At 36.4% G+C, this 16,036-nt stretch overlaps 1 protein-coding gene across 2 annotated transcripts in view; it reads right to left on the bottom strand.

Moving 5' to 3' along the window:
* Positions 1-1,318: 1,318 nt before the first annotated feature.
* HACL1 (2-hydroxyacyl-CoA lyase 1) overlaps positions 1,319-16,036 on the bottom strand; it is a 31,393-nt gene continuing 16,675 nt past the window's right edge. For both annotated transcript variants that reach the window (XM_039341958.1, XM_039341957.1), the window contains exons 8-17: positions 13,158-13,270; positions 11,997-12,132; positions 11,010-11,115; positions 10,030-10,113; positions 9,659-9,760; positions 8,584-8,738; positions 5,873-6,031; positions 5,625-5,732; positions 2,773-2,959; positions 1,319-2,530 (exon numbers count right to left, since the gene is read on the bottom strand). In XM_039341958.1, coding sequence (XP_039197892.1) covers positions 2,498-2,530; positions 2,773-2,959; positions 5,625-5,732; positions 5,873-6,031; positions 8,584-8,738; positions 9,659-9,760; positions 10,030-10,113; positions 11,010-11,115; positions 11,997-12,132; positions 13,158-13,270 — 1,183 coding nt within the window. In that variant the 3' untranslated portion in view covers positions 1,319-2,497. The remainder of the gene's footprint in view (positions 2,531-2,772; positions 2,960-5,624; positions 5,733-5,872; positions 6,032-8,583; positions 8,739-9,658; positions 9,761-10,029; positions 10,114-11,009; positions 11,116-11,996; positions 12,133-13,157; positions 13,271-16,036) is intronic.

Below are 16,036 nucleotides of genomic sequence, written 5' to 3'. Positions count from 1 at the left end.
ACACTTGGAATACTGCATCCAGATTTGGTTGCCACAATACAAAAAAGATAGTGAGACTCTATAAAGAGTACAAAGAAGTACAACAAAGATGATTAGGGGACTGGAGGCTAAAACATATAAAGAACAGTTGCAGGAATTGGGTATGACTAGTTTGATGAAAAAATGACTAGAGGAGACATGAAGGTAGTGCTGCAATATCTAAGGGGCTGCAATTAATCTGTGGAACAACTTGTCTCTAGAAGTTATAGATGCTCCAATACTGGAAGTTTTTAAGAAGAGACTGCACAACCATTTGTCTGAACTGGTATAGGGTTTCCTGCTTGTGCAGGGGGCTGGACTACATGACCTCCAAGGTCCCTTCCATCTCTGTTAATCTGTTAGTCATACAGAGACATATGCAAAAATTAAATAAATAAATAAGAATAATAATCAACTGTCCTTGAGATGAATCAAGGAAGAAAGGAATGAAAAATGAAAGACAAAAATATAATTACCAAAAAGACAATTGGTAAAGCCAAAATTCACAGTTCCATGTGATATGGAAATTCTTGCTTGAACTGATTAACATATATAAGAAAAATTGATTAATTTGATTATGAGAAATGATATCAAATCTGATGAGAATCTTCACCAATTTCTAATTTAATTGATCAGCAGCCAAACCAGAACATATCTGGAGTTTTAGCATTTGTCATAAATTAAGAACACTTCAAAATTCTTCATACATAAAACTAGTGTTAAACCCATTAAAATATCATTACCTAATGAAATTAATTTTTAAAATTTCAGGTTTCACGATTTTAAAAATAGTATGCATTTTATTAATTGATTTATATCTCTAAAAATAATTTGTTTTCTTTTCTTCTTTACATAATATTCTCAATAAGCCTGAATAGAGAGTTAAACAATTATTTCATCCAAATAATATATCTATCATTTAAAAATAGCTATGACTTTTAAATCAATCATCAATAATCAAAATTTTGTTATTGTTCAGTTGCTAAGTCATGCCCGACTCTTGGCACTCCATGACCCATAGCACCCTAGACCCCCTGTCCTCCACTGTGTCCTAGAGTTTGCCTAAATTCATGTTCATTGCATCAATGACATTATCTAACCACCTATCCTCTGCCGTCCCCTTTTCCTTTTGCCTACAATAATAATCAAAATACAAAACAGATATTAGCACTATCAAATTATGATTCAATTATTTTTCCCTTGCCCAAACAAATAAACATTTTCTTTACAAACAGCAACTAGATTATTGCATTTTTTTACTTTTAAAAGAGTCTTGAATAAATGGCGCCCTCTGGTGATCTTACCTTGGCTTTGAAAAAAGATTTATTTCAAAAAGATTTGTACAAAATGGGTATATCATAAATTGCAGGTTTGGAATTAAAACATATCCAACATCTTTCCAGATTAAAACACACAAAATATTTAATACTAAAGTATAAATTAATCAAATACTTTCATATAATAATTTATTTGGTTTCAGGTTTTTGCTACCTTCTGTATGGTATCTGTAAGAAGATTCATAACAATAAGACTTATTTTTTTTGTTTTTAAATGTATGCCCACCTTACAAAGTCAGTGATACGCAATAGTTATTATAGCATACTGCAAAATAAATTAAAACATAAATATAGATAAAAATGCAAGAATACAAGTGACAGCAAGAACAAGGTGATTTAACTGTAAACAAATATTTATTCAGGGTTCTAAAAGTGCAACAATTAGAATCAGTATGCTGATTTAAGCAACTATTGATTTCAACAGGAGTTAAATCATACATCTAGATCAGAGCTCCCCAACCTTTCCAGATTGGGGCCCCAGAGAGAAAGGGAGGAGTAGGGAAATGTGTGCATGCACTTGCGCATGCATACCCAAACGGGCATGTACACAGCAGCAGTGCTAGCACGTGCGCATGCATAAGCAAGCCATGCACACACACGGCAGCAAGGACACCTATGTGCATGTGCAAATGGGCCGCTAGCTAGTGCCCATGCTGCAGCACTAGTGCAAGTAGGGTGCGATGCATGCATTTGTCAGCCATTCCTACGGCCCAATGGCCAATAGGCCACAGCCCGGTACTGGGCTGCGGCTCATAAGTTGGGGACCCCTGATCTAGATGGTATATAGTTTGGGAAGGTTGCTCTAATGAAAGACACAAAGAAGGCTCTGTTGCATTCCCATGCTGTAAAAATATACAAAAAGCAAAGGTAAATCAATATGTTATGTACTTCTTGGTTTTAAGATCTGGGGTAGGCATTAAAGTATATGCATTCATAAATTGATGCAAGTAGTGGAAAAAGTAAAGAAGCTACCAGCTAGATGTCTTTTGTCTCCCAAAATGGCAAAATGTAGATCTGTATGTAATTAGCAATCTTTCCTTACACATGGTAATCAACATGATTGTTCAATTTGTAACTGTAATTATCCTTTGGAATCTGCTAAGTTTACATAGGCATTTTGCTTCCAGTCTTTTCATCTTCTCTTACATGTTAGAACGGGTCAGCCAATGAAAATCCTGAGAATACAAAGGAAGAGCAATACTCAAATTTCAGGTAAGAAACTATAAGAAATGTTATAGAGATACAAGGTACAGTAGACTGTGGTGTTCAAGAATATACCGAAAAACCTTCTAGACCTCAATCATTTTATAAACGTTTAATAAAGGAGATGTCTTGATCTATTCTTCAGGACTGGCCAAGTAATAGAAGTAATGTTAATGTTACTAAGACAAGAATGACAAATTCCACAAATACTTACTTGTTTCTTTCTGTCTGACAGTGGGTTGATCATAACATTAAGAAGAGAAGGCACAAGCTTTTCTGCTAAGCTTATTTTCAGGGCAGCTTGTAATTCTTCTGGTGTTTGTATAAAGTACCCTTTGCCACCAAAGGCAGACATAATCTGCTCATAGCGAGCATCTGGCAACAAAGCCACTGGAGGTGCACTGAAATTAAGTAAAAGATTTGGCTTAGGGTAGTGGGTTAAAAGTCTTAAGCAGGAAATCAAACATCATTAAAAGTCATTGTTAATTTGCTAAACAAGTACAACTTCATTTTCCCAATGCCCAAGGGAAATTGCTCAGGACCCAATTAATTACTATGAACATATTAAAACAGGATCTTATAATAATAATAATAATAATAGTAGACCAAACTGGCCTGCAAGAAAGACCAAATGAAGAACAGAATAGAGGCATGGGACGACAAAGCACTACATGGCCAATATGTTAAAAAAATAGCTGGGAAAAGCAGATAATAACAAGACCTGGCAAAGGAAAATTGAAGAAAGAGACCGAGGGACTAATTCTGGCTGCACAAGACCAAGCCTTAAGGACAAATGCATATAAAGTCAAAATTGAGAAGACAGCAACAGACAGTAAGTGCCACCTATGCGAAGAAGCTGAATAAACAGTGGACCACTTGGTAAGGTGTTGCAAGAAGATTGCACAGACTGACTACAAGCAGCGGCATGACAAAGTAGCAACAATGGTGCATTGGAAGATCTGCAAAAAATATCATTTGCCTGTAAGCAAAAACTGGTGGGATCATAAAATAGAGAAAGTCATAGAACATGATAAAATTAAACTGCTCTGGGACTTCAGAATTCAAACAGACAAGCACCTGCAACATAACACCCCAGACTTAACAATTGTCGATAAGAAAGACAAAAAAGTCTGGATAGTGGATGTGGCAGTGCCTGGAGACAGCAGAATAGACGAGAAAGAACTGGAGAAGATAACAAAATACAAAGACCTACAAATCGAAATAGAAAGACTGTGGCAAAAGCAAGCAAGGGTAGTACCAATAGTAATAGGCTCCTTGGGTGCAATCCCAAAGCAACTGGAGCACCACTTGAACACCATTGGCATTGACAAATTCGCTATTAGTCAATTGCAAAAGGCGGCCTTACTAGGAACTGCTTCCATCCTGCGACGATACCTGTAATACCATCAAACATCTACATCTGCCTATCCCAGGTCCTGGGTAAGGACTCAATAGGTAGACAAAATGCCAAATCCAGTCTGAACATCTGGCTGACTGTGCGATGATGATCATCATCATCATCAAGTTGGAAGGGACCTTGGAGGTCATCGAGTCCAACCCCCTGCTCAGGCAGGAAAGCCTATACCATTTCAGACAAATGACTGTCCAGTCTCTTCTTAAACACTTCCAATGTTGGAGCATTCACCACTTCTGGAGGCAGATTGTTCCAGAAGAAATCCCAATGGGAGAGAAATACCTTCTGATCTCTTCTGTTCAGTTTTAAAGCATTCTGGATGATTTCAATAAAGCTCTCTAATAGTTTTTTAAGTTTCAGTGGAATTTTTTAGTAAAGTTCTCAGAATGGAAGTTCTTTTGCAATGGAAGCATTAAGAAGAACCCCTTCCCCTTTTCAATCTTGAGTGACAAATATTCTTCTTTATCAGAAGCATTAACTATAGCACTTATTTGATGTGCATCTTTTCCATGCTTAGATTTTAACTTATATAAGCACTATCATCTTCTCCACTTTCCATTTACGCAAACTTTTTGGTGTCCTCCAGAAGGAGTGGACTACACATTTCTGAATTCCCAATAGCTGTTTGGAAAAGCTCAAGACCTTAGATCAGTGGTTCTCAACCTTTTTAATGCCGCGACCCCCAACCGGTCGTAAGTTGAGGACTACTCAACCGGTCGTAAGTCGAGGACTACTCAACTGGTGCAGCACCGTTTGCAGAATGGGACTTTTGGCGGGCCCAGCAGGGCAGAGACAGCCTGGACAATTCCTATTGGCTTTTGAAAGCCAATAGAATTAGACTCTATTCAAGAGAGTCTATTCTATTGGCTTTCAAAAGCCAACAGAATAAAAGGGAGTAGCACAGCTAAGGAAAAGGGGGGAAAAATGACAGACTGCATTGTTTGGCGACCCCCGTGAAATGGTCATTCGACCCCAAATGGGGTCCCGACCCATAGGTTGAGAACCACTGCCTTAGATGAAGGGTATTTGCAGAGTAATATTTCACCACTGCAATACTGACAATGATTAGAAATGGTAGGAATGCAAAGTATACCCCATTCCAGGGTTTTCCTTTCTTAATGATAACATCATTTTATTTTATTTTCAATTTTCCAGTAGGAGAGGAACTCTCCCATCTTTTCTTCCAGAAGATAGAGGTGTTCTGGGATGCTCCAGAATTTTTGAAAGTTCAACTGCTCAGGCTAGTATGGCCAGCACGGAAAGGAAATGTGGACTTTCTATTTGAAAGCATCTAAGTCCCTGTTTCTCAAACCTGGCAAATTTAGGATGTGCGGACTTTAACTTTCAGAATTTCTCAGATAAAGCTGCAAAATTTAAGAAGCACTGATCTAGAAGGACGACCACAACAGATCAGATTTTTGGGGGGTGGGTGGGTACTACTGCTATATGTAGCACAGGTAATCTCAGTTAATGTGAGAAGTAGTATAACATGGCACTCACCCTTATTTCATTTATCTTATTAGAGTTTGATGAAATTGAAACAATTATATTTTATTGTATATAGCTTTTAAAGCTTTAAGCACAACATTAAATTTGTAAGAGCAAAGTTAAATATTCTAAAGACTAATCAAAGTCAACACCAAAGTACTTACCACATAGAAGGTTCTCCAAGCTTCAGCATATCCTTCCAAGTCTTTGAGTCCAAACCAGTGTATATTCCATTATTGTTGATTATGATTATAATGATTGGTAAGTTATGCCTATAGTGATTAATAAAAAGGAACATTTCCATTTGGAGGAAATTTTTCTAACACTATAATGTGGTAGAAACTCTCATTTTGTACAGCAAAAAGTTTTCACTTTTGTTTTAAAATAAAATCTGGCAGTACAAAAGTTTTACCTGCAAATAGTCTCCACTTCCATACCAGAAAAACCAAAAGCGCTATCGCCTTCTATACAGATCACCCGCTGCTCAGGATTACAGGTTTTAGCAACTGTAGCAGCTGCAATTGCAAAACCAAGTCCAACTCCCATTGTCCCAAAGGTACCAGCATCCAGCCTGCAAGGAAGAAAAAAGTTACTATATTTTTCATAATAGCATGATTTCTGTTGGAGGTTTCTTAATTCATATCCACTATCGCAACTTCCTAAGAATATACAGAATGTCTTTACAAATATCAGATATATATACTGATGAATAATATTGATTTATAAATAATTAATAAATGCTGGGCTTATGACATGAACAAAGCTCTTCTAGATAGATAAATAGATAATTTTTATTATGGTCGCAGAACAGCAGTACAAAGTTTTTCCATGGTCTGTTAATTATAACACAATTTTTTTAGCTGCTTGCTTTCAAGTTGAATTATGAAATTTTAAAACTCATGCTGATTAAACTGAGCTAGTGGACATGGCTATCAATCTAGTTCCCTCAGATCCCCTTTTTGTTTTTGTTCTCTCATTCATATATGTATGTATGTATGTATGTATATATGTATGTATGTATGTATGTGTATATATATATATATATATATGTATGTTCTCTCATTCATATATGTATGTATGTATGTATATATATATATGTATGTATGTATGTATGTATGTATGTAGGTCTTTGGTTATTAGGGTTTTCTCCTGCGTAAAATTGGAAGTGTCTTGGCGACGTTTCGACGAAGTCCCATTTGTCATCTTCAGGCTGGTGTTTTCAGCTTCGTGCTTCGAGGAGCAATGTGTGGTCTTAGCTGTTTCTTCCTTTTAACTGCCAGTAGAGGTATGAACTGATTGGGTGGGAGCTTGGCTGTGTTCTGATTGGGTGGAGGTGTGTTCTGATTGGTTAGGGGTTTGGCTGTGCTCTGATTGGATGGGTGGTTGGCTGTGCTCTGATTGGAAGTGTCGCCAAGAAACTTCCAATCAGACACACCAACACTTCCAAGACACACCAAAATTGGAAGTGTCGCCAAGACACTTCCAATTTTACGCGGGAGAAAACCCGAATAACCAAAGACCTACATACAAACACCCGCGAAAACCTCAGAATATATATATATATAATATATATAATATATATATTATAATATATATAATATATATGAATATATATATTCTTCGTGCTGCTCAATATATATATATATGTAGGTCTTTGGTATGATGTAGCTACAGTTATATGATCGCCATTTACGACTTTCCCTGCCAGCTGTGCATAAGCAAAGTCAATAAAGAAGCTGATAGGGAAGACTGCAAGTTGCTCCACAACTTTTACTCTCAAAGACTCTTCTATGGAGTATGAAATCCCAGAGATCTTGCACTCTGTAGCACCTCCCACCTACTCTCCCTAACATATGTCTGCTGCAGCATTCCCCACAGCCCCTGCCAGCTATCCTGTGCTCCCTAGCATCTGCCCACAGCACCCACACACCCCCTACAGCACTCATGCACTATAGTACCTCTCTGTGGTACTTGTATTCACCCCCACACTCCCTGTCTGGAACTCCCTCTTCCTACACAATCCTGGGATTACAAGGGCAACCAGGACTGCCATTGCTAAATAATGTGACATTATGCTTTACAACCACGTGACTTAGCAAGGAAATTTCCAATCCCATTTACCATCATAATCTGAGAACTAATTGTACTGATTGATTACCAAATAAAAATATTACTCACAATGTATTCTTCATCTAATGAAAAGACTGTGTTCTTTAGGTTTTTAAAAACAGAACTTGTTTCAGTTTAGATCATACTGATATACCTGTTCTAGAGCATTTGTTTTGCTGAAGATTATCACCAGATTCATTATAAACAAGATTGGCACTGCTTCATTTTATACACATATAAAACATATTGATGAAAGTCTGCTATAGATGGATCTAGATCAACTGAACCAAGATTAAATTATCAAATTAAACGTTACTGTTACTATTAGTTTTTTGGACATCCAAATAAAACCTTCCTCATCAAACACACTGCAACTTTTAGCAGAATTTGCTGAAGTTTCAATTCAAAGAATAAGTAAATAAATTTGATTTGAAGTAATTTTTTATTGATTCTGGATATAAATTCTTAAGGTGGGAGCATACAAAATTGGTTCACCTTTCAGGTTGTTCTGGAAGATCCTCCAATGTTTCAGATAAAATTTTGAAAGTTATAGTTTTTGGAAAAGAAAATGGGTGGGAAAGAAAATTTCTATGTTCTAGAAATTCTCTGTTGAATTAAAAGTCTGATGGAACAAATCTTTTCATTTGCGGAAGGCTAGTTTCATTTATTTAACTAATTTTATAAAACATATTATTTTGTAGGGAATTTTTAATTGTGTAACCTGATGGTGGGGAAAAAAAATCTATTCCTCATAAGAAGTAGTACTTTTCTCCAATTCCCTATTGCCATAACAAGAATGATATATATAGTATTTTCATTTTATGTTTGTATTTATCTAAGAACTTTATCTGGATGGTAAAGTGTGGAGGAAAAAATGCAAAGTGAAATAAATAATATGTTCATCAACATGTGCTAATATCAAGAACGTAAATATAAATTATCTTAATTTGTCTTTTCAAGCAAATTGAGTACAAATTGCCAAAATATTTACTCAGGAAACTAATATATATTTACCTGTGCCGAGGAAGATAATTTGGGAGCATGGTGCGCCCAATATCCATTGTATTTGCTCCCTCACTGATCAGAATACAGTCCTTTGGCAAAAGTTCCCTCACATGGTGAAATACTGTATAGTAATTCATTGGAAACTGTTTTTCTGCTGATAGTGCCTTAAATGAATGAGAAAACGAATGATGTTAAAGATCTATTGGCTCAACTGCTCCTGAAAATATAGAATACAAAACCAGAATTTTGCGTTTTATGAATGTTTATATTTTTCCCCATTTGAATCTCTGACTACCAAGGGAATCTGAGTAAATAAATAAAACCAAGTTTAATGCTGGCTTTATTGTGTTCACAGAAGTAAACCAGTGTCAATAAGCCAACGTGAAGAAGTAAGATCAACCCATTGGATTCAGTAACTGATTCCACAAATTTCAATTGCACTAACTGCAGTCAAACAATTCCTGTAATTAGTTATTAGTTTCTAACATCCTATGTGGGAATGCTGGTCCATTCTCCATGACAAATGTCTTTAAGAAATCATGATTTTTGTGAAGTTAAGGCAGGCCACAGATCCCAGGATACTGTTCTGGGATTCATGCTGGGAACCTGGCTGATTTTAGGTCATACCTTTGGAATGATTTTGTTTAATGATGTACTTGTACAATTGGCCCTAGACATTCTTTTAATTGAACTGACTAAACTGTGTGAGTATGATAATTTTTGCATCCTGGTACATTGCATATTAGATTGCTATAGTTAATTTTAAAAAAAACCCAAGGTGTTATTTATTTAAGCAGACTCCTATATATTAGTAAGATGCACAAGGGGCTTGGAGAACATACACAAAAAAAATCCAGAAAATCTGAAGGGGAAATGCTTTTTCAAAGAAGTGTGTGTTTGTATGTATAAATCATGTCAATCTTCATTTAGTTTACATCTCTTCCAGCATAGATGTATTCATGCTTATAGCTCTGGATAATACTGAAATATGCTTTGCAATAATACATTTATTAACATTTGAGATGCCACAAGACTTTTTTTTTTAAAAGCCAAACTCCTTCCTGACACGTATCATTAATAATACCTTAGATGTTGCCTCATTGCTCTGCACTTTGGCTCGAAGATCTTTCCACCAATCTGTATCTGAAGGATATTTCCATAGCTTCTTTTTAATTTCATCTAAAAGCTAAGAATGTAGCATTATGCTTACAGATAATATATAATACAGATATGATACAATATATAATAATATCATATAATAATATTTCATCTCTTCACTTGTAGTACAAAAATTTTTAGTTTTAAAAAGGTACTGTTACAGTTTACACTGTACTGGTGCATATTTGGCCAGATTACTGACAATTCGTCAACCAAAATGATTTTCAATCAAATTCTTCAACCCAGCTCCTACATCCAACCAACAGAAGATGGCGCTTACATAAGAGAGCATGTTACCTGCTCAGTCACTGCTTTTATGTCTCCCAACAAGGCTGCAGCAGGTTTCACATTGTTTCCCAACTCTTCAGCACAAATATCTACCTATGAAAAAACCCCAATAAGGCAAAGAAGTAAACAAATAATCTGTTTGCAAAATAAATAAATGGCGACTTAAGCAATAAAAGTTTTCCTTAAACACCAGGGCTTCAGTTTTTATTTCAGAACAAAGAAAAAATGAACTATTTGTTTCCCTTTAGTTTTAACTTTCTCCTTTTGTCTAGGATTTACTACATATTTCACATAAAAACCTCAGGTTCGATAAGACAAATTGCTTCTAAAAGCAAGCAAAAAGAAAAGATGAAACTCAACCATGGGGCAGAAAAAGCCAGAAAGGCAAATAAAATTTGTCTCTAAAGCACTCTGAGGAAACTATTTTTCAAGAAAAAATTCAATTAAACAGACTCTTGCTTACATCAGGAACTATGCTTTTTTTTAAAAAAAAATTCCTTTGTTTAATACTCTGTCTTTTGCAGATGTGCTTGGATCAGGGGTCCCCAACACCCGGTCCGTGGACCAATACCGGTCCGTGGCATGCCAGCAACCGATCCGCACAAACAAAACCCCATCCGTGGGATGCAGGCAGCACACAAAACCATGCACTCTGTGGTCCGTGGAAAAATCTTTCTCCACCAAACCAGTCCCTGATGCCCAAAAGGTTGGGGACCTCTGGCTTGGAGGATTAAAAAGTTTTTAAACTGATGTTATATTATTGTTCACTTATCCTGTCTCCAGTAAATCTTGCACTGGTTATACACTCAGGCTATACCAGACTTCCTTGTCCAAATGCTGCTTTCCAAATAAGTTATAAATTCTAAGTTCCCAGCAAACATGGAAAATTGTATTGAACATTCTGGGCATTGTAATCTAACTACCTTTGAAAAGCACCTTATTTAAAACCATAGCTCTGGAATGTGTCTAAAGGATATTTGTCTGAATACCTGAATAACTTTTACATCTGGCTGAAACCTTGGTGGAAGTCCAAAATGCAGAATCCAATTCAATCTGGCACCAAGTAATAGTATCACATCAGCATATTGTAGTGCCCTGGTCATTAAAAAGAAAGGAAATCAATTAAACTATTTTCATATATATTAAAAATGTACAGAATAGATCTTAACCATTAAAATTTTGTGTTCTTTAATCATTATAACTGAATGTTGCTCTTTAGCACTCCAAAATATTAACAGCTCTGAGGTTTGGAATGATTCCTACCTCCCCTAAATTGATATGGTAGACCAGTGATGGCAAACCTATGGCACGCATGCCAGAAGCGGCACTCAGAGCCCTCTCTGTTGGCACGCGTACCACTGCCACCAGCAGCAAGTCCATTAGGCCGCTACCATTGCCTGGAGCAAGAGCCCCACCCAGCACAAAGGTGGCAAAGCGGGCCGACTAGCAAGTTCGAATAGAGGTGGTAGAGCAGAGGTCACCAACCATTGTCGATTGGTGGACTGGAAGCACACATATGCTGCAAATGGTGCGGGGCTAGTGACTGCGTGATACTTACTAGCCATGCCCTGTTCTTGCGTGGTGCAGTGCCTTGCATCTGCACTCCGCAGCGTGATGGTGGCCATTTTTGCACCTTGCAGCACGGTGGGCCATTTTGTGCCCCCGGTTTTTACGTGCCAGAGGCAGCACTCAGAGACGCCTCCCTGCCCCCCCCCCCAGGGCATCACAATGCTGATGCAGCCCTGGCACTTTGTGATAAATAAGTGGGTTTTGGGTTGCAGTTTGGGCACTCGGTCTGTAAAAGGTTCGCCATCACTGCGGTACACTGTTTAATTGTGGTTTATTGAATAAGTTATCTCCCCAATGTGATGTTAATACCTTTACCAATATGTTATTTTGGCTCTTGTAATAATGATATTATGCTCTTTACCTTTAATTTCAAAAGTTGGAAGGAAAGACTCAGTTTGTGTATTTACCTAGATCTGGCTGCAGCTACACAATACTGATGATTGTCAGGAACAACTCCCTTCCCCATTGGCGTAGGCAAAAATGGAAGCCCACACTGGTCCACCAATTTCCTGATGCTATTTTCAGCACGTGAATAAGCAGCACCTAAGAGACACACCACTCTCATAAAAGGTTCCATGACACTAATACAGCACTCTTATCAATCCTTGAGCAAGTAACGCTTTTTATTGATGATTTTGTTGAGAACCACTTATACCTTCATTTGAATGTTAGAAAAAAAAATAATATGCAGTTTGGCCTTAATAAAGTCTTGCATACAAAAGGATAATCTTTTAACATAGAATACTGTTAATTTGCAGAAGTATTAAACTTTAAAAGTTTACAATATTTTATTGTGATTGCAAAAATGATTTATTTTCCAATAATGACTAGTTTTGTGTTTTCAATTAAAACTGTCCTATAAAAAGAAAGTAACTGCTACAATCAAAATTGTTGATCTAATAACATGCAAGAATTAAAAATAATAATCTATACATTTTGAACAAGCCCTTTAGTTAAAATAATAATTAAGAATCTTTAATTATACAATCACCTGGCATCATTTTTATAGCAAAGCAGGTTTCTAATAGTCTCTCCCTTTGCAAAGGTGTAGTAAATGTCAAGATCCCTTTTTTATAGCCTCCCTAAATTATGCTGCCAAGATGGGACAATCATATTTATAATGTTTTCCCTCCCTCTAAATTAAATTCTAAAATAGATATGTTGCTTCCTAGAAAGTCTATCAATTAAATTTTGAGGCAATCCTGGTTTTAAAAAAATAATTTTATTTCCCATCCACTCCGGTGATATCGCTGCGTTACCATCGTATTCACAGTTAAGCTAATTTTAAAACTAGAAGTTTTAGAAGTTGAAAACACAATTTCTAGAAAAAGATGCTTACTTTTACTTTATATAAAGCTACAGCAACCAAACAGTTTCAGATAAAATTATTATATTTTGCTCATTAGGCAAAATCAAAATAAATCCCTGGGAGATTTTAATTTCAAAAAACAAAAGAATTTATTAACTTATTTTATAAATAGACTAAACAATATAACAAGAAAAGAAACACTTCAATTATTATATTTTGCAGTTTCATCTTTGTTTTGATAAGACTGAAATAGGACTACCTTTGCCAATAATTAAAAGTGGTTTCTTGGAATGTAAAATTAATGAAACTGCTTTAGAAATGGTCATCTCTTCAGCCATACTGATAGGAGGTGCTGGACAGCAGTCAATATACCTGCAAGACAGGATAAAAAACTAATCCTCAAAAAAGATTTGGAACAAACAACAGACTCATTAAGCAACTATAACAACAATAACAACAATAAAGTTGGAAGGGACCTTAGAGGTCATCTAGTCCAACCCCCTGCTCAGAGAGGAAACCCTATACCATTTCGGACAAATGACTGTCCAGTCTCTTCTTAAAAACTTCCAGTGTTGGAGCATTCACTGCTTCTGGAGGCAGTTTGTTCCACTGGTTAATTGTTCTAACTGTCAGGAAGTTTCCCCTTAGTTCTAGGTTGTTTCTCTCCTTGACTAGTTTCCACCCATTGCTTCTTGTCCTGCCTTCAGGCGCTTTGGAAAATAGATTGACTCCCTCTTCTTTGTGGCAGCCCCTGAGATATTGGAACACTGCTATCATGTCCCCCCTCCTCTTCATTAAACTAGACATACCCAATTCCAGCAATTGTTCCTTATATGTTTTAGCCTCCAGTCCCCTAATCATCTTTGTTGTTTTTCTCTGCACTCTATTTCTAGAGTCTCAACATCTTTTTTACATCGCGGTGACCAAAACTGGATGCAGTATTCCAAGTGTGGCCTTACCAAGGCATTGTAAAGTAGTATTAACACTTCACGTGATCTTGATTCTATCCCTCAGTTAATGCAGCCTAGCACTGTGTTAGCCTTTTTGGCAGCTGCAGCACACTGTTGGCTCATATTTAAGTGATTGTCCACTAGGACTCCGAGGTCCCTCTCACAGTTACTACTATTGATCAAGGTATCCCCTATACTATACCTGTACTTTTGGTTTTTCTTGCCTAAATGTAGAACCTGGCTTTTTTTCACTATTAAATTTCATTTTGTTTGATAGTGCCCAGTGTTCAAGTCTGTCCAGATTCTTCTGTATCTTAAGCCTGTCTTCTGGAGTTTGCTATTCTTGCCAGCTTGGTGTCGTCTGCAAATTTGATGAGTATCCCCTCATCCAAATCATTGATGAAGATGTTGAAGAGCACTGGGCCCAGAACAGAACCCTGGGGCACCCCCCTACACACTTCCATGTTGATGAGGTTCCATTGAGGACCACATGCTGAGTATGGCCGGTCAGCCAGCTACGGATTTATTTATTTATTTATGAGACTTATATACCGCTTTAAGTGCAAGCACTCTCTAAGCGGTGTACACCAGTAAGCAATGTATATGTATATATATATATATATATATATATATATATATATATATATATATATATATATATATATATATATATATTTACATTGCCCCCAACAATCTGGATCCATCTGGTGGTGATGCTGTCTACCCCACATTTTTCTATCTTGTCAAGTAGTAGGTTGTGATCTACTTTATCAAATGCCTTACTGAAGTCCAAGTAAATTATATCCACAGCATTCCTCTGATCCACTAATTTTGTCACTTGGTCAAAGAATGCAATAAAATTTGTTTGGCATGATCTGTTTTTGACAAACACATGTTGGCTTTTAGTAATGACTTTGTTTGCCTCTAGGTGTTCGTTGATTCGTTGTTTGATTATCTTTTCCAGGATCTTCCCAGGTATTGAGGTCAGGCTGATAGGTCTGTAATTTCCTGGGTCCATTTTTTTTTCCTTTTTTGAAGATGGGAACTACATCAGCTCTTTTCCAGTCCTCCGGTAGTCCCCCAGTGCTCCAGGATCTTTGAAAAATATAGTTCAGTGGTTCTGAGGTCACATCTGCCAGTTCCTTGAGAACCTTGGGGTGTAATCTATCTGACCCTGGGATTTGAACTCGTGTAGGTTGGACAATTACTCACTTACCATATTTTATTTGTATATTATAATTTCAGGCTATTATTATGAGCAACTGATGTGAACATACTCTATTTCCCCCAAAATGAACACTGGCTTACTATGAAGCATTTTTTTATAGTGATTGGAAGTATCCTGAAAATTAGGTTGTTCCTTCTACTCATTTTGATAGGCAGGTCCAAAATCATTTCTAAGAGTCAGAGAGCAACACTCCCTTACAGCTACAAAATCAAAGATCAATAACAGCTCAAAAAAAATTCAAGAAAAAACCAAACAGTATATAATAGAAGTCCTTTCCTGCAGTAAAATTATTATCTCACTAGACAGAAACAGACACCCACTGTAGAAAAGAAACAATCACAGCAAGTTCAATGATCCATTTTCCTATAGTGGAGAAAAGTATTCTGAAATTGTTTCATAAAAGAAATTCCAGACTCAATCTGCTTTGAGAACATAGTTGGGAAACCCTACATTTCAATACGACCTTTTGAGAAGAAATAATTTGTACTAGAAAGAAAGATATAATGTGGATCTCACAAGCTTATCTGCTGGACTTATTTCCAATCAATGCTTGGAATGGCTTAGGTGTAAGCAAAAACTATTACAAAGCAAAATTATAAAAGCATATACGCAATTAAAGATTAAAAATTAAAGGACATTAAAGAAGCATATGAATTCTAGAAGAATGGGTATTTAAGGTTTCTAATTTAGCAGAAATGACTAAAATTTCTGCTTATTTGAAGGACCATTCACAAGAGAGATATTTTAACGTCTGGAGAAGATGGATAGAATATGTTCAGAAGAAATATGGAACTACAAAGTTTCACTTATTCTATGAGCAATGATTTTGTTTATAAACTTATGATGTTAAAGTTTGAAGAGAGTTAAGGGTTTTTTATGATTTTGTTCATTGTATAATTAGTAAACTTAAATAGATTATGTTTAATATGTTTGCATAATCCTGTATTTTGCTCTGGGAAG

This window comes from Crotalus tigris, unplaced genomic scaffold (assembly GCF_016545835.1).
Source record: "Crotalus tigris isolate CLP2741 ecotype Arizona unplaced genomic scaffold, ASM1654583v1 scf7180000017774.6281472, whole genome shotgun sequence".
In the NCBI taxonomy this organism is placed as follows: domain Eukaryota; kingdom Metazoa; phylum Chordata; class Lepidosauria; order Squamata; family Viperidae; genus Crotalus; species Crotalus tigris.
This window is presented reverse-complemented; position numbering and strand designations above follow the sequence as displayed.